Below are 13,003 nucleotides of genomic sequence, written 5' to 3'. Positions count from 1 at the left end.
ATAGGTGTCCTGTAGGGCAGGTAGTTTACCCACGGTGATGCGTTGGGCAGACCGCACCACCCTCTGGAGAGCCCTGTGGTTGCGGGTGTTGCAGTTGCCGTACCAGGCGGTGATACAGCCTGACAGGATGCTCTCAATTGTGCATCTGTAAAAGTTTGTGAGGGTTTTACGTGCCAAGCCAAGATTATTCAGCCTCTTGAGGTTGAAGAGGCGCTGTTGCGCCTTCTTCACCACACTGTCTGTGTGGACCATTTCAGTTTGTCCATGATGTGAATCCAGAGGATCTTGAAGCTTTCCACCTTCTCCACTGCAGTCCCTTCAATGTGGATAGGGGGTGCTCCACGATCCAAGTCCAAGTCCACGATCAGCTCCTTTGTTTTGTTGACGTTGAGTAGAGGTTATTTTCCTGGCCCCACACTCCCAGGGCCCTCACCTCCTCAATGTAGGCTGTCTCTGGTAATCAGGATTATTACCGTTGTGTCATCTGCAAACTTGATGATTGAGTTGGAGGAATGTGTGGCCATGCACACATGGGTGAACAGACAGTACAGGAGGGGGCTGAGCACACAGCCTTGTGGGGACCCTGTGTTTGTGAGTGTTGTTTCCTACCTTCACCACCTGGGGGCCACCTGGGGGTCAGGAACTTCAGGACCCAGTTGCACAGTGCGGTGTTCAGACCCAGGGCCCAGAGCTTAATGATGAGGTTGAACTGTGTTGTACTATGGTGTTGAATGCTGAGATATAGTCAACGAACAGTATTCTTAGATAGGTATTCCTCTTGTCCAGATGGGAAAGGGCAGTGTTCAGTACAATGGCGATTGCATCGTCTGTGGATCTTTTGGGGTGGTAAGCAAATTGAAGTGGGTCTATGGTGTCAGGTAAGGTAGAGGTGATATGATTCTTGACTAGTCTCTCAATGCACTAAATGATGACAGAAGTGAGTGCTACTCAGTCATTTAGTTCAGTTTAGTTCAGCTTGTCTGAACATGCTCTGAGGATGCGGCTAGGGATTCCGTCTGGGCAGGCAGCCTTGCAAGGGTTAACATACTTAAATGTCTTACTCAGGTAGCCCATGGAGAAGGAGAGCCAACAGTCCTTGGTAGCTGGCTGCTTCGGTGGTTGAGAGAATTCCAAGAGTGTGCAAAGTTGTCATCAAGGGTGGCTTCTTTGAAGAATCTCAAATAGAAAATATATTTGGAACACTTTTAGGTTTCTACATGATTCCATATGTGTTATTTAATATTGTTGATGTCTTCATCATTATTCTACAATGTAGAAAATAGTAAAAAAATAAATAAAAACCCTTGAATGAGTAGGTGTGTCCAAACCTTTGACTGGTACTGTATGTACATTTATTTCAACAAGGCACATCTGTATGTAAAAAAAACACTATTAACATAACTTGAACATTCAAAACAATTAAATTCTAGTGATATTTTTTAAATAGTACAATAAAATCCATAAAGTTGCCAGACTTCAATATACTTTAGACTCCAGAAATTAACGTGTATAATTCTTTCACCCATTCAATCCCTCATTCACCCCTCTGTTACTTGTTACTTGTCCATCAACCAGCTGACATGTCAACACTTCCTACAGATGATAACCTGTGTTATCAAATCCAGAGGAAAATGCAATGTCAGGACATTTTTAGTACCACTTGGTTTTACAGCCACTGCTACACCAAAGCAATAGTCATGTCAAATTTAACCAGACGTTTTAAGTGAGAACATTATTTAATTAATGGCATTCATAACCCACTAGTGTGAACATAATTTGCTGTCCCGAAATCTGTTGCTTCTGGGGTCTACTGAGAAACATACAACTCAAACTGTTTTGACTGCCACCTACAGGTGAGAGAACATGTTGCATACACCTCAACAAGCCTGTGTTGTGTTTGATCATGTCACTTGACCTGAATTTAAACCTTTATTTAAAGCCTTTTCCAGAAATTAGAATTATACCATAAATGAAAGCAATTGTCTGAGGATGGTGCTGGACCATCTGACATAAAAAGAAAAGAGGAAAGTTTGGTGAAAAGGCTGCAGCCCTTTACACTCGTAACTGTATACGGGTTGAACATGGCAGATTTCAGCACTAATACATTGGAACACAGTAACTGCTATACATGACATAACAGCTCTCGGGCTCTGCACTTCACAGCGCTGTATGGATTTTGACTGACAGACATTGTGAATTTGAGCACCTCGAGCGACAAGAAAATGTCTCATCCCTCCTGCTAATTGGGCAACTTTTGCAAATGTTTTGTTGTCTGAGTGGGGGAAATGCTGTAAATGAAGAGGATTCTATGTATTTTGAAAGACGAAACATTGAGGATTATAATAAATACCATCTTGACATAGCCGCGGGAAGTAGGGGTGCTGAGGGTGCTGCTGCACCGCCTTATAAATCACCATTTTTAAAAAAGTATTCATATAAAAAATGCAGTTCCAAGATGACAAATGGCGTATGATTGGCTGTTCTAAACAGAATGAGCCTATGTTTGTCTATTGTGAAGACAATTAGCAGCGGCACACACACCTGAAGGCACTCATGATTCCTTTCTACGCGCATCAAAATTATGATCTGTTTCACTCAATTGCAATGTGAAGGCTTAACACTGTAATATCATATTTAATAACTTAACTAGTCATGTTGGCATTAGAACAGGCTTTCAAATGATGCCCGGACTGGGATGTTGTTGTCTACGCAATTCAAAAACAACAGTAATTGTGTGAGGGCGGGGATGCAGGGTTGTGTTCCAAACAAAACAACGATAAGTGTGCTTGCTCTAGTTCCTCAATGGCACAGCTAGGAGAGCATAAAAAAGCAACTTTTACACTGAACAAAAATATAACGCAACATGCAACAATTTCAAAGAGTTTACTTAGTTCATATAAGGAAATAAGTCAATTGAAATAAATGCATTAGGCCCTAATCTATGGGTTTTACATGACTAGGAATACAGATGGTCACAGAACTTTTTAAAAAGGTAGGGGCGTGGCTCAGAAAACCAGTCAGTATCTGGTGTGACCACTATTTGCCTCAGGCAGGCGACACATCTCCTTTGCATAGAGTTGATGAGGCTGTTGATTGTGGCCTATGGAATGTTGTCCCACCCCTCTTCAATGGCTGTGTGATGTTGGATATTGGAGGGAACTGGAACACGCTGTCGTTCATGTCGATCCAGAGCATCCCACACATGCTCAATAGGTGACATGTCTGGTGAGTATGCAGGCCATGGAAGAACTGGAACATTTTCAAATTCCAGGAATGCTTGCAACATATGGGGCCATGCTTATTATGATGAAACATGAGGTGATGGCGGCAGATGAATGGCACAACAATGGGCCTCAGGATCTCTGTGCATTCAAATTGACATCGATAAAATGCAATTGTTTTCATTGTCCGTAGCTTATGCCTGCCCATACAATAACCCCACCACCACTCTGTTCACAACATTGCCCGGAAAATATGAAACTGAGAAGAGCACAATTCACGGATGCCAGTGGCCATCGAAGGGGAGCATTTTCCCACCTAAGTCTGTTACGACGCCGAACTGCAGTCAGGTCTTGACCCTGGTGAGGATGATGAGCACACAGATCAGCTTCTCTGAGATGGTTTCTGACAGTTTGTGCAGAAATTCCTCGATTGTGCAAACCCAGAGCTTCATCAGTTGTCTGGGTGGCTGGTCTCAGACGGTCCTGCAGGTCAAGAAGACGGATGTGGACGTCCTGGGCCGGCGTGGTTACACAGGATTTGCCTGTGAGGCCGGATGGACGTACTGCCAAATTCTAAAAAATGAAGTTGGAAGCAGCTTATGGTTGAGAAATTAACATTCAATTATTTGACAACAGCTCTGGTGGACATTCCTGCAGTTAGCATGCCAATTGCACTCTCCCTCAAAACTTGAGACATATTTAGCATTGTATTGCGTGACAAAACTGAACATTTTAAAGTGGCATTTTATTTTCCCCAGCACACATGTGTAATGATCGGGCTATTTAATCAGCTTATTAATGTGCCACACCTGTTGTCAGGTGGAATTGATTATCTTGGGAAAGGAGAAATGCTCACTAACAGGGATGTAAAAAATTATTGGAGCCCAAAAATTTAGAGAAATAAGCTTTTTGTGCATATGGAACATTTCTGGGATCTTTTATTTCAGCTCATGAAACATAGGACCAACCTATAGGACCAACCAATCATGAAACAACATAGGACCAACCAATCATGAAACATAGGACCTTTATATGTTGCTATTGAATGTATCCAGAGTGAATGTAGTATTCACTGCAGTATAATGTAGTATTTACAGCAAAAAAAAAGAGTAGTACACTATACATACAAAAGTATGTGGACACGCCTTCAAATGAGTGGATTCGGCTATTTCAACCACACTCATTGCAGACAGGTGTGTAAAATCAAGTACACCGCCATGCAATCTCCATAGACAAACATTTGCAGTAGAATGGCCAAACTGAAGAGCTTAATGACTTTCAACAAGTCAGTTTGTCTAATTTCTGCCCTAATAGAGCTGCCCTGGTCAACTGTAAGTGCTGTTATTGTGAAGTGTAAACATCTTACAGCAACAACAGCTCAGCCACAAAGTGGTAGGCCACACAAGCTCACAGAATGAGACCTCAGAGTGCTGAAGGGCGTAGTGCGTAAAAATTGTCCTCAGTTGCAACACTCACTTCCAAACTGCCTCTAGAAGCAACATCAGCACAAGAACTGTTCGTTGGGAGCTTCATGAAATGGGTTTCCATGGCTGAGCAGCCACAAGTCTCAGATCACCATGCACATTGCCAAGCTTCGGCTGGTGTGCTTCACCATCTGGCAGTCCGATGTACAAATCTGGGTTTAGCAGATGCCAGGAGAACGGTACCTGCCCCAATGCATAGTGCCAACTGTAAAGTTTGGTGGATGAGGAATAATGGTCTGGTTTGGGCTAGGCCCCTTAGTTCCAGTGAAGGGAAAACTTAACGCTACGGCATACACAATGACATTCTAGACGATTCTGTGTTTCCAACTTTGTGGCAACAGTTTGGGGAAGGCCCTTTCGGCATGGCAATGACCCCGTGCACAAAGCGAGGTCCATACAGAAATGTTTTTTCAAGATCGGGAAGGAACAACTTGACTGTCCTGTACAGAGCCCTGACCTCAACCCCATGGAGCACCTTTGGGATGAATTGGAACGCCGACTGCGAGCCAGGCCTAATCGCCCGAAACATCAGTGCCCAACCTCACTAATGCTCTTGTGGCTGAATGGGAGCAAGTCCACACAGCAATGTTCCAACATCTAGTGGAAGGCCTTCCCAGAAGAGTGGAGGCTAGCAGCAAAGGGTGGATCGATTCCATATTTATGCCAATGATTTTGGAATTAAATATTTGACAAGCAAATGTCCACATACTTTTGTAGTGTATATACCATAGTATTTACTAGAGTGGTTTTGCTGACTGTAGTATACTGTAGTATCGACTGTATTTTTTGTGAACTGTTGTATACTGTAGTGTTTTTGGTGACATTACTGTAGTATTTACTAAAGTGTTTTTGTTTTATATTTGACATAGAAGTGTGGGATGTTCTCCTTCAGGAAATCTACTGTAGAAATACTAAAAGAGCACATTTTCCATAACCTGTAAGGAGGTAGAACTGGGTTATGAATGGAGACTTCAGCGCTTCTGCTCTTTTCTATAACCTGTAGGCAACACAATATATATATACTATACTATACTTATACTTATACTATATACTATGCTCTATACTTGGCATATAAGTTTCTCACTCAGGTGGGCAAAAATAGAGATGAGGGGAATGGGCAGGGTATATGGAAATGAAATACTGCAGTATTTACTATATTTAGTGTTTAGTATATTTAGTATAGTGTTTGTGTGGACTGTAGTGATTTTGCAGACCTTTCTGTATTATTTACTGCAGTGTTCTTTGGGGGATTTACTATAGTATTCTACGGTATACTACAAAATGATTACACATGATCTACAGTGTAAAGTATGGTATTACATACGTAGTATACTACAGTTTACTACAGAATTCTATAGTAAGTACCCTATTATTCTATAGTAAACTGTAAAAAAAAAAATTATGTTGGATGTCCCTTGGGCTGTAGGCTGCAACGCCTGAATGGCTTCAATATCCAGCCTTGTTTCTTTTTTAATGACCAAGAAGATAGATGTCTGATATTTAATTAGAAAGCTCTGTGTCATCTACTGGGTTATTGTATGAGACTGGCACGTTATTGAGGGAACCACTGTTGATCACCTGTGGTGTAACTGATAATGATGATTGTGAATGTATTGTACTGTAGTGGTTATGTATTAGAGTGGTTATCCATTTGCCTGTGTTTTCTGCCTTGTTGTGTCTGTGTAATCAGTGATGACGTGTCCTGACCCGGGGAATGTGGAGCACAGCCGGAGGATGGTGACGGGATCCCGCTTCATGGTGGGATCGACAGTGCAGTATGTGTGCAATAAGGGCTACTCCCTGTCTGGAAGCACACTGCTCACCTGCTACAACAGAGACTCAGCCAACCCCAAGTGGAGCGAGAGGCTGCCCAAGTGTAACCGTAAGTCGGGAAACTATATCTGGTCAAATGCACACACATGCACACATATGCGCGCACATGCACGCACATGCACGCACATGCACAGACATGCACAAACACAGTGTTTTTTATTTTATTCAAGCAGGATAGTCATCCTCCTCTCTAAAAATCAGCATGGTTTTTCTAAAAGTCTACAGTATTCCTTTAGATAACTCAGAGAACTCTGTGCCAGTAAGTGTATCGTTCAACTTGTGCTGTGATTTGTTGAGTCAACTCAACTGACATTACAAAAATGAGCGGCATCAGTTAGCATAATTTGAATTAACATTATACATTACCATGGTGATCCAGCATCAGTTGATAGAACATTCCACATTACCATGGAAATGATCGCATCACAATACCAGGCAGCCATTGCGAGTCTACCCATGAGTTTACCAGTCAAATTGCCAGGGTTAGAGCTTCCAAGCCTGCTCTATTCATTCTATTTCTGTGGTGATAGTGCCTTTTCATAGCTGCAGCTATCAGTGTTAAACATTATTACTTTTGCATAGCGTAAAACAAGGCAAGGTACAGCTAACTGCCAAAATGAAGGAAACACCAACATAAAGTGTCTTAATAAGGCGTTTAGATTGATTTGATAATTTACAACACAATACAAGCACACGTGGATAATGCCTTTAAAATCATTACGAATTACCAAAAAAAGTTAGAAAATGGACATTGTACTTAAATAAATGGCTCAAAGAATTTACAAGCATAACATTGTAGGCCTAGGCTAGACAGTAGACCTAACCTACTATCACGTTTAATGTAAGACCCAGATGCAGACTGTGTCGAAGTAACAATGTTTATTACAACAACAGGGGCAAAGGTACAGCACGGCAGGCAGGCTCATGGTCAGGTCAGGCAGAGGTCGATAATCCAGAGTAGTGGGGCAAAGGTACAGGATGGCAGGCAGGGTCAGGACAGGTAGAAGGGTCAAAGCTGGGAAAAACTACAAAACAGGAACTTAGACAAGACAGGAGCAAGGGGAAAACCGCTGATAGGTTCTACGAACAAAAACAAACTGGCAACAGACAAACGGAGAACACAGATATAAATACACAGGGGATAATGGGGAAGATGGGCGACACCTGGAGGGGGGTGGAGACAAGCACAAACACAGGTGAAACAGATCAGGGCGTGACACCTACTAGGTATACTTAGGTTACGCTGTCTCAGGCGCCACTCCAGAATCTCCCATAAGTGTTCAACTGGGTTGAGCTTTGGTCACACACACACACACACACACACACACACACACACACACACACCATTTATAAATGGTGATTATTAATGGTCTAATAATAATAATAACCCATTTATAAATGGTGATTATTAATGGTCTAATAATAATAATAACCCATTTATAAATGGCAAACAAGACAGTAAAAAATAAATCTTAAGGAATATGGTTTTGAAAGTCTTTGTCCTATATCTAGGAGATATAAGAAAGCTCAGGAAATATATATATATTATTTACACATTTAACCCCTTAAATTTGTTTTCACAAAACTACCTCCATATACATTGATTTGTATGGGTTACCTTCAGTCCTGTGACACGTGTGGTGGATCGTAGAGCAAAACGGGGAACATCATCGTGTTCATGAGAGTCTCATCTTTCTGTAACGTAAATGAGTGAATAGGTGTGGAGTCAGGCGCAGAGGGCAAAAGGATGCGGGAAAAAAACACGCTTTAATGTCCAGGGAAAAATAACATGAAAAAAAACTGGTAACAAAATAAGAAAATAAAGGACAGCGAGAAACCCGAAATACAAGCATAAATCACTCTAACACCTACAGACGAACAAGCCCGCACAAACAGAAGCGGGCTGAACGAACTTAAATAACCCCACCCAAACAACCAAACAAGAAACAGGTGATACCAATTAGACAAAACTAAACGAACACAGAACAAAGGATCGGTGGCAGCTAGTAGACCGGTGACGACAACCGCCGAGCGCCACCCGAACAAGCAGGGGAGCCACCTTCGGTAATATTCGTGACACTTTCCATAGAGTGGGCATATTAGTTAGTAGGCAAAACAGATGCTTTTGTGAGAAAACCGATGTTCAGGATGTCTCCTGGTGTGACAAACACTGCTCTAGCTCTGCCACTTTCCACTGCAGATGTGGAAGGGTGGATTGAGACGCAGCCCAGGCAAAAAAACAGATCTCTAGTTTAAACTGACAGATTTCTATGGGGATTTTTGTATTATGTTAATTAGATTGACATATGTGTGCGTCAATATACTCTTAGGGATTAATTAACTCAGAAACCACACCTGTGTGGAAGTGTTTCCTTTCATTTGGCAGACCTGTAGCTACCTTGTGTAAGTAAGTGGTGGAAGACTGTACTGATGTTAGAAATTATACATGTAATAAGGGTACTCTGCTGTCTAAGAAGTATAGAGACAACCATAGTAACAGCCATGGTGTGTGTCTGTCTGTGTGTGTCCTGGCAGCTGAGAAGTATGAGCCCTGCAGGAACCCTGGTGCCCCCTCCACCAGCGTGCAGAGCTTAGAGAAAGCCTTCTACCAGGCAGGGGAGACACTGAGCTTCTCCTGCCGTACCGGATATGAGCTGCAGGGGGAGCCCACCATCCGCTGTGTCCCTGGACACCCGTCACAGTGGAGCGGCACACCACCCGCCTGTAGAGGTACACATGTATCAACTTCTAATAACTTATGATACCCAGTTCCATGATGTGTAAAATGATCAGGGTACCCAAATCGCTTTTCTTTTTTTCCAGCATCCTCTTTGCAGTATTTGAATGAGCGGAAGTTGGATGGTAAGTACAGTATGTATACCAGCTAGTTGTAACCACAGTGTGAAGTATTATGATGCCATAGAGGAGATATACACATGACCAAAAGTATGTGGACACCTGCTCATCAAACATTTCATTCCAAAATAATTGGCATTCATATGGAGTTGCCCCCTCTTGCTGCTATAACAGCCTCCACTCTTTTCACTAGAGGTTGGAACATTGCTGCGGGGACTTGCTTCCATGCAGCCACAAGAGCATTAGTGAGGTCGGGCAGCGATGTTAGGCGATTAGGCCTGGCTTGCAGTCTGCATTCCAATTCATCCCTAAGGTGTTCGATGGGGTTGAGGTCAGGGCTCTGTGTTTCTCATCACTCCAGAGAACACATTTCCAAGCTTTACACCACTCCAGCCGATGTCGATCTTGTGTGCGGCTGCTCAGCCATGGAAGCCCATTTTATGATGCTCCCAATGAACAGTTCTTGTGCTGACGTTGCTTCTAGAGGCAGTTTGGAACTCGGTAGTGAGTGTTGCATCCGAGCAGATGCGATTTTTATGCGCTACGTAATTCATCACTCAGCAGTTCTGTTTTGTGAGCTTGTGTGGCCTACCACTTTGCGGCTGAGACGTTGTTGCTCTTAGACATTTCCACCTCACGAGAACAGCACTTGCAGTTGACCAGGGCAGCTCTAGCAGGCCAGAAATTTGACGAACTGACTTGTTGGAATGGTGGCATCCTATGACGGTGCCATGTTGAAAGTCGCTGAACTCCTCAGTAAGGCAATTCTACTGCTGTGCTCGATTTTATATGCCTGTCAGCAACGGGAGTGGCTGAAATAGCCGTATCCACATACTTTTGTGTATATATAGTATACTTATGCTGTACTTGTTTCAGGTCAATTCTAGTTATGCATGTTTCATGTTTATTTTCAGTTGCTAGTCCTGAGTACGGTATGGAGGGAACCAACATTGCCATCGCCGTTCTGATTCCTGCTGCGGTTGTATTGGTAGTCATCCTGGGGATTTACCTCTACTTTGCAAAGTGAGTATGAGAATAAGAGATTGGAAAGTAACTACATAACTAATTCAGTTATATGCTTCAGAGCAGTTGAGACTGTTCAAGTGTGCTTGTTTGTCTCTGTCCCTCTTAGACTTCAGGGGAAGACCATCAGAATGCCAACATCATCCCTGCCGCCGTATGACAACATGACAGAGGAGTCAGCCTTCAACAACCCAATCTATGATAAAGGAGTAAGTACGGATGTCATGCACATGAATCTTCGAGATGTGGACTCCAAGAATACCATTGTCCAGTCCTGATCCATCTCATTGCAATCTGCCTGACTGTCATCTCATATCTTACCAGCAGAGGGCACCATCTAACACATCAGCAACCAGAGCTCTGAACTGAGCCTCTAAATTTGTGGTCTTGTGATGAATGCAGACAAGCACTATTGCCAATCAATTCTGGCTCTCGAGGTCTATTACTTAGCTTTAAAGTTTGGAAGCTCTACAGTCTACTTAGCTTTAAATCTTTAAAGCACTACAGTCTACTTAGATTTAAAGCTAAATGTGTTTTTGTATGAGTATCACATTATTTTCAGTGGATAAATAGGACCGCACAAGCACTCCATCAGTGGATAGGGGACATGTAGTGCACAGATGTGTTTACATTTGAAATTTGAGCATGACAACTACGTTCCTGGAGAGATGATGAATGTATGAAGGAGGTGAAAGATATATTTTTGTAATACTTAATATCAGTGTCAGCGTCAAAGACACTTTAAAGCTCATCCATCATTGTCATTATCATGTCATTCACATGTGATTGAGTTGTGCAGTCATTGAGTCTCATCCATTAATTACACTGAACAAAAATATAAATGCAACATGCAACAATTTCAAAGACTTTACTTAGTTACAATTCATATGAGGAAATCAGTCAATTTAAATAAATGCATTAAGCCCTAATCTATGGATTTCACATGACTGGGAATACAGATATGCATATGTTGGTCACAGACACCTTTTAAAAATAAAGTTAGATGCGTGGATCAGAAAACCAGTCAGTATCTGCTGTGACCACCATTTGCCTCATGCATTTCGACACATCTCATTCTCATAGAGCTGACCAGGCTGTTGATTATGGCCTGTGGAATGTTGTCCCACCCCTTTTCAATGGCTGTGCGAAGCTGCTGGATATTGGCGGGAACTGAAACATGCTGTTGTACATGTTGATCCAGAGCATCCCAAACATGCTAAATGGGTGACATGTCTGTTATGCAGGCCATTGAAGAACTAGGAGATTTTCAGCATGGGGCCATGCATTATCATGCTAAAACATGAGGTGATGGTGGTGGATGAATGGCACAACAATGGGCCTCAGGATGTAGTCACAGTATTTCTGTGCATTCAAATTGCCATCAATAAAATGCAATTGTGCTCTTTGTCTGTAACTTATGCCTGCCCATACCATAACTGCCACCATGGGGCACTCTGTTCACAAAGTTGACATCAGAAAACAACTCGCACACTTAACGCCATCTGTCCGGTACAGTTGAAACCGGGATTCGCCAGTTCACATTTTAGAGAAATGTGCTTTTTGTGCATATGGAACATTTCAGGGATAATTATTTCAGCTAATGAAACATGGGACCAACACTTTACATGTTGCATTTATATTTTTGTTCAGTATAGTTTGAAATGCTTTTGAAATGTATACACATATGGACCCTTTTATGAATTATGGTTATTAAATCACATGGACTATAACAAAGAATCTGTGCAATAGACAGTATTTAAATGTACACTTAGTATTTACATTAGTTTTATGTGTTGCACTTTAGAACATTATCAGAGCACTTAGATTTGACATTGAGTCTCAATTATTGTATTTGGTTGACACATTCCTTTGTCCATGAGTCCTTCATATCTGCACCATTTAGTGCACAAATATGGGTTTTATTTCATGTGAGTGTTGGATTTGTTGTGAAATGTCAAAGGCACAATGTACGATAAACATGATTCCACCATGTGGAAGTACCAGTCAAAAGCTTGGACACACTTACTCATTCAGTTGTTCTTTATTTTTTACTATTTTCTACATTGTAGAATAATAGTGAAGACATAAACTATGAAATAACACATTTGGAATCATATAGTAACCAAAAAAGTGTTATATTTTTTATTTGAAATTCTTCAAAGTAGCCAACCTTTGTCATGATGAAAGACTTGCACACTTGGCATTCTCTCAACCAGCTTCACCTGGAATGCTTTTCCAACAGTCTTGAAGGAGTTCCCACATATGCTGAGCACTTGTTGGGTGCATTTCCTTCACTCTGCGGTCAAACTCATCCCAATTGGGTTGAGGTCAAGTGATTGTTGAGTCCAGGTCATCTGATGCAGCACTCCATCACTCTGCTTCTTGGTAAAATAGCCCTTACACAACCTTGAGGTGTGTTGGGTCATTGTCTGGAGGTGTGTTGGGTCATGATAGTCCCACTAAGCGCAAACCAGATGGGAATGCGTACCGCTGTAGAATGCTGTGGTAGCCATGCTGGTTAAGTGCTGAGGATAACACAGTGCCACCGATGCGGCCCGCTACCAAGGACTGTGGGCTCTCCTTCTC

The 13,003-nt window shown here is 42.2% G+C and overlaps 1 protein-coding gene across 4 annotated transcripts in view; it reads left to right on the top strand.

The window, feature by feature from the left end:
- The window catches only part of LOC109891759 (seizure protein 6 homolog), a 234,028-nt gene that overhangs the window by 216,349 nt on the left and 4,676 nt on the right, over nucleotides 1-13,003 (top strand). For 3 of the 4 annotated variants that reach the window (XM_031826470.1, XM_031826469.1, XM_031826468.1), the window contains exons 12-16: nucleotides 6,396-6,587; nucleotides 9,074-9,268; nucleotides 9,362-9,400; nucleotides 10,309-10,417; nucleotides 10,527-10,626. In XM_031826470.1, coding sequence (XP_031682330.1) covers nucleotides 6,396-6,587; nucleotides 9,074-9,268; nucleotides 9,362-9,400; nucleotides 10,309-10,417; nucleotides 10,527-10,626 — 635 coding nt within the window. Of the gene's footprint in view, nucleotides 1-6,395; nucleotides 6,588-9,073; nucleotides 9,269-9,361; nucleotides 9,401-10,308; nucleotides 10,418-10,526; nucleotides 12,458-13,003 lie in introns of those variants that run through there. The other variant, XM_031826467.1, reaches the window with a different exon arrangement.

Source organism: Oncorhynchus kisutch, linkage group LG6 (assembly GCF_002021735.2).
Source record: "Oncorhynchus kisutch isolate 150728-3 linkage group LG6, Okis_V2, whole genome shotgun sequence".
NCBI lineage: Eukaryota > Metazoa > Chordata > Actinopteri > Salmoniformes > Salmonidae > Oncorhynchus > Oncorhynchus kisutch.
Note: the sequence above shows the minus strand (reverse complement) of the source record. Positions and strands in the feature narration are given on the sequence as shown.